General features: G+C 43.0%; 1 protein-coding gene and 1 pseudogene across 1 annotated transcript in view; one reads left to right on the top strand and one right to left on the bottom strand.

Annotated features, from left to right (window-relative positions):
• HINT3 (histidine triad nucleotide binding protein 3) overlaps positions 1-5,385 on the bottom strand; it is a 34,147-nt gene extending 28,762 nt beyond the window's left edge. The window contains exons 1-2 of the mRNA XM_012660789.1: positions 5,068-5,385; positions 4,897-4,985 (exon numbers count right to left, since the gene is read on the bottom strand). Coding sequence (XP_012516243.1) covers positions 4,897-4,985; positions 5,068-5,385 — 407 coding nt within the window. The remainder of the gene's footprint in view (positions 1-4,896; positions 4,986-5,067) is intronic.
• Positions 5,386-5,639: 254 nt separating this feature from the next.
• The window catches only part of LOC105823552, a 5,321-nt pseudogene continuing 4,798 nt past the window's right edge, over positions 5,640-6,162 (top strand).

The raw sequence follows: 6,162 nt of genomic DNA, 5'->3' as shown, positions 1-6,162 counted from the left end.
CATCTTAGGCATTTATCATTTCTTTGTGTTAGGAACATTCCAATTCCACTCTTTTAGTTATTTTAAAGTATACCCTAACTTATTGTTGATTATAGTCACTTTGTTGTGCTATCAAATACTGTTAATTCTATCTAACTATATTTTTGTACCCATTAACCATCCCCACTTTATCTCCCCGTCCATACTACCTTTCCCAGCGTCTGGTAACCATCATTCTACTCTCTGTCTCTATAAGATCAATTGTTTTCAATATTTAGCTCCCACATATGAATAAGAACATGCGAGATTTGTCTTTGTGTGCTTGGGCTTATTTCATTTAACATACTGTGAAATATTCTCTCCAGTTTCACCCATGTTGTTGTAAATGAGAGGATTTCATTCTTTTGTGGCTATATAATATTCCATTGTGTATGTATATGTACCATAATTTCTTTATCCATTTATCCATTGATGACACTAAGGTTGATTCCATATTTTGGCTATTGTGAATAGTGCTGCAATAAACATAGGAGTGCAGATATCTTTTCGATGTACTGAATTCCCCTTCTCTGGATATATACCCAGCAGTGGAATTGCTGGGTCATGTGGTAGTTCTATTTTTAGTTTTTTAAGGAACCTCCATACTGTTTTCCACAGTGGTTGCGCTAATTTACATTCCCACCAACAGTGTACAAGTGTTCCCCTTTCTCCACATCCTCGCCAGCATTTGTTATTGCTTGTCTTTTTTGATAAAAGCCATTTTAACTGAGGTCATTTTATCTCATTAACAGTTTTGATTTGCATTTCTCTGATGACTAATGCTGTTGAGCACTTTTTCATATCAGCCATTTGTATGTCTTCTTTTGAGAAATGTCTATTCAGATCCTTAGCCCATTTTTTAATTGGATTATTTGATTTTCTCCTATCAAGTTGTTGGAGCTCCTTATATATTCTAGTTATTAATCCCTTGTCAGATGGGTAGTTAGCAAATATTTTCTCCCATTCTGTGGCTTGTCTCTTCACTTTGTTGATTGTTTCCTTTGCTGTACAGAAGCTTTTAAGCTTGATGTGATCCCATTTGTCTAATTTTGCTTCGGTTGTCTGTGCTTTGGGGGTATTACCCAAGAAGTCCTTGTACAGACCAATGTCCTGAAGCATTTCCCCAATGTTTTCTTTTAGTAATTTCATAGTTTCAGGTCTTAGATTTGAGTCTTTATTTTGATTTGACTTTTGTATATACCAAGAGATAAGGGTCTAGTTTCATTCTACATATGGATATCCAGTTTTTCCAGCACCATTTATTAAAGAGACTGTCCTTTCCCCACTGTATCTTCTTGGCACCATAAATTCACTATAGATGTGTGGATTTATTTCTGGGTTCTTTATTCTGTTCCATTGGTCTACATGTCTGTTTTTATGCCAGTACCATGCTTTTTGGGTTGCCAGAGCTCTGTAGTATAATTTGAAGTCAGGTAATGTGATGCCTCTAGTTTTGTCCTTTTTTTCTCAGGATGACTTTGGCTATTCTGAGTCTTCTGTGGTTCCATATAAATCTTTAGGATTATTTTTCTGTTTCTGTGAAGAATGTCACTGGTATTTTGACAGGGATTGCATTGAATCTGTAGATTGTTTTGGGTAGTATGGACATTTTAACAATACTAAGTCTTCCCATTAATAAGCATGGAATATCTTTTCATTTTTTTGTGTGATGACTATTTTTAGACAAAGCTTTGCACAGCTACTAGTATCTATTTTCTATTAGTTTTCTCTTCAATACTGGAATTGCAGTATGTAAAATTTAAAAGCAGTTTCTAGGGATATACTAAATATTGAACTCTGTGAGTTAAAAAATGCACTTTACCTCTCTTTAGCCTAATTTTATATTTGTAAAATCAAGTCTGAATGAAGAGCTAGGTCCCTTCTTACTCTATGGGTCAATCCAACAGTGGCGTGCAGACAGACAACTGATATTCTTTCACCCTGCCAGGTGCTATCTTTACTTCCTTCCCCTATTCAGCACAGATTCCATGGTCTATCACTGCAGCCACTCTCTTGCCATAAATTCTTAATTTTGTCCCATTGCACATCTATAATACCCACATGGCAAGACCACAACCCTGGATCAACACAACTGCCCACCTTGTCTGATCCTAGACTTACGCTGCTAGAGAGGGTCGAAAGTCACTGGTATGACCTAATTGAATGTTCTCAACCTCAATGGACCTTCATCACCGTACAGCAATCCTTGTGTCTCCCTAATCCTCTCCACTGGCCTTCAGAGGAGCTACTTCAAACTTCTGACTTCTAAATAACTACATAATTGTTCATTCGCCTCCTTCAAGACTTCACCCAAATGTCACCTTCTTAATGCAGCTTTTCCTGACCAAAATTTTAATCTGCAACCCCCTCTTCTTTGTTTTTCACCATCTACTAAAGTATACATTTTATTTGTTATTTTGCTTATTGTCTATTTTCTGTGACTAGAATGTAAGCTCCATAAGGTCAGGGAGTTTTTACATGTCTTGTTTACCGCTGTATCCCAATGCTTCCAACAGTGCCTGCCACACAGACTCATTCAAATATTGAGTGAGGAATGAGTGAATGAGTTTCCTCCTTCCAGGGACAAAGTTCTACCCAGCTGGGCCATTTCAAACCTCTCTGCATGGGCATCTTTCATCAGGATTTGAATGCACCAAAGTCTTCACAGTTTTATTAACAAAAAGCTTTCTCTTAATCCCCAACTCCTCCTGTTGCTACCATTCTCTTCCCTTCTCCCTTAGATTGCCAATTTTCTGTGAGAGTTGTCTGTATTTCCTGTCTTTCCTTCCCCTGGTTCTTCTCAATCAACTGCTCTCTGCCTTCTGCCTCACCATTGCACTTAACTGCTCTCCTCAAGGTTAAAGATCATCACTTCAGGGACAAAACCAGTCCTGATCTAACTTGGCCTCTCTGCAAGCACATAAGAGGGTACTACTGATAATTGCTGGCAATTCCTTTCTTCTTGACGTACTCCTTTTTCGTGGCTTTCCAAGCCTTCATTCTATTTCTCTATTTCTTCTCTGTGCCCTTTTCAAGTCCTCTTCCTCTGCTTGTCCCTATGATATTAGGGTTCTTTAGGGTTCTGTATAGGCATCCCTTCACTTTTACTCACATGTACTTCTTGAGTGATCTCATAAATTCCCTTCTTTTCAATTTCCATCTATAAACTGACAGTTCCTGTAAGAGATACAGCTCTCTCTCCAGAATGCTAGACTATGCAACTATTTAAAGGACATCTCTACTTAGATGCCTCACACTCACCTCAAACTCCACAACTCCAAAACTGAACTCATCACTTTGCTACTTCCCACTACTCCCCTGACCATCTGTTCTCCTCCCATGTTCCCAATTTTAATTAAATGGTACTACCACTATACTACCAGTTTACCCTAGCCAGAAACCCAGAAGTCATCTTTGACTTCCCCCTCTTTCTCTTCCTCATTTTCCTACATCTAAATCAGGGTTTCTCAACCTCGACACTACTGACATTTTGGGGCCAGATAATTCTTTTTGTTTTTGTGGGGGGGAGGGGGGCTGTCCTGCACAGTACAATCTTAACAGCAAACTTGGCCTCTGCCCACTAGGTGCCAATAGTACCTCCCCCTTCCCCAAAGTTCTTACAACCAAGAGTATCTCAAGACATTGCCAAATAATCCCTGGGAGGGCAAAATTGCCCCCATTTGAGAACCACTGTTCTGTATCTACCCGTAAGTCCCGTTTCACCTCCTAAATACTTTATCTCTTAAATTGATCCATTTTCTTCATCCCGACTACCACATTCTTATTTCAGGCCATCATCAGGCTAGATCACTCAAGTAGTCTCCTAACAGACTGGTCCTCTCCAAGTCATTCTCCACAATGGTGCTAGAATGACCTTTCAAAGGTCAAATCCCTTCATATGACCCTTCAACCGCTTCCTCCCAAATGAACAATAAAGATTTTAGAGCTTCTCTTTGCTCTGCAAATAAAGACAAAAGTCCTTAACATGAATTGCAACACACTTTATAATCTGTCCCCTTGTTTACCTGTCCAGCCTCATCTTTCACCACTCATCCCCTCAAACTCTATGCTCCAGTTAGACAATTTCTTCTATGGTACAAACTGAACCTTTGGAGGGTTTCTCTAACCTGGGACATTCTATTTATTTTTAACCAACGAATGATTACTACAAAAGACAATATTTGGAGCTGATTCCTCAAAAGGTTATTTCTTTATGGGCAAGTAGAACCAGCAGAACAAAGTGCAAACCAGATAATTGGTTTAAAAATATCTGGGCAGGCCGGGCCCAGGTGGCTCACGCCTGTTACCCTAGCACTCTGGAAGGCCAGTGCGGGAGGATTGCCTGAGCCCAGGAGTTCCAGACTAGCCTGAGCAACAGTGAAATCCCATCTCTACAAAAAAACAGAGCGGTGTGGGTGGTACAGTGGTGAGCATAGCTGCCTTCCATCTCTACAAAAAAATAGAAAAATTAGCCAGGCATGTCAGTGCGCATCTGTAGTTCCAGCTACTTGGGAGGCTGAGGCAGGATCCCCTGAGCTCAGGAGTTTGAGGTTGCTGTGAGTCATGATGGTGCCAGATATGTACTCGGGCAAAGTCTTAGTGCTCTGAAAGTTTTCACTCATCCCAACTGACAGTGGAAATCAGAGGCAATTAAGTCAAAGTTCAACTTCAGATCCACTCCCCTCAGCCTTATTTCAGCCAATGTAACAAACAGCTTTTCACAATTACCATTACCTATTCTCTACTAATTTTCTCTTCAGTATCAGTATTAGAGTATGCAGAATTTACAGTCAGTATCCAGAAGCGGAGGAAGGTGAGGAATCCCTGTAATAAAAGCAGAAGCCACAGACTGCTATTTTATGCGAAGACCCTTAGTACCTGCACAGACAGGCCGAGGTATTTAGCTCTATCACTATCTTTTCTCCCTTCCGAACAGCAGAGATACTGCGAGAAACACTCCTTGTCCCCTGAGAAAAGTTAAGTCTGTCCTGAACAGTAAGATATCCCGCAGGGTGGTGCGCAGGCGGGGATACCCCCGGCTTCCGCCACCTCCACACAGGATGGCCCTGCCTCGGCCAGCTCTGAGTGGCGATCGGGATCCTCCCCACCCGGGTCCACACTGGCGAGGCCTCCCTCCCCACGCACCCACACCGGCCGCGCGTCGCTGCCCACCTCACAGGGCAGGAGTTCGGTGCCGGATTCCTGCCGCTTCGCGATCCGGCAGAACACGCATTTGCTGTCGTAGTCCTCCGGTGTCTCGGCGACGTCTTTGGAGGTCTCCACTGAGGGCACCATAGGTTCGGCAGTCGCCGCTGCCTCACAATCTGGGCTGGGGTCAGAGCTACAGTTCACCTGCTCCTGCGCCATCGCACCCGCCCCCCTCGGCTTCTCCAGCACTACTGCGCCGGCGCAGGGTCCGCCTCCAGCTCCCGCACCTCCGCCGTTTTACCTCGAGGCGTCGCCCCTCGCCTGGCGCTGGGCCGTGCCGCAGGCTGATGGGCGCACGCGCTGAGCTAGGCGGACCGCAGTGGTAAGCAGTGGTGGGCCGCAAAGCCAGCTGCCACTAGGGGGCGCGCGACGGCGCCTCCGGGAGTCACCCCTCACCGCGCGCCTCGTTGGTAATGGCGTACGACGTCCGCCAAAACGCAAAGCGCGCCGCGCGGCCGGGTGACGTCACTGGGGCGCGGTAACGACTGGCTTAATGGTGCCCATCGGGTATTCTGTGTAGCCGTTCTCCAAAGCGTGTCATATAGCATGTCTCAATATTGTATCACGCTGTAGTTTAAAAAATTTAAAACACCTTTTAAAGTTCGGTTTTAAGACTGAACCTCTAGAGCCTTGTTTTCAGCATAGATCATGTTTGGCGCTTTGTGTATGCATTTTCAGCTATGATAATTTTAGGAGTTTAAGCTCAAAATGTCCCAAACTGAACTTAATATCTCTGTTGACTTTTTGTTGTTGTTTAACAGCACCACATATATCAAAATAGCCACCTTTCTTATCTCACATTCCTCATGTATAAGTAAATGTAGAGCCCTGTAATTGATAGTCCGAAATGTTCCAGAAATTCAGTGCCAATGCCTCATTATGCCTCACCTGGACCACTACAATAACCTTTTAACTTATTTCTCTTTTTTTTTTTTT

This window comes from Propithecus coquereli, unplaced genomic scaffold (assembly GCF_000956105.1).
Source record: "Propithecus coquereli isolate 6110/MARCELLA unplaced genomic scaffold, Pcoq_1.0 Scaffold68, whole genome shotgun sequence".
Taxonomy (NCBI): Eukaryota; Metazoa; Chordata; class Mammalia; order Primates; family Indriidae; genus Propithecus; species Propithecus coquereli.
Note: the sequence above shows the minus strand (reverse complement) of the source record. Positions and strands in the feature narration are given on the sequence as shown.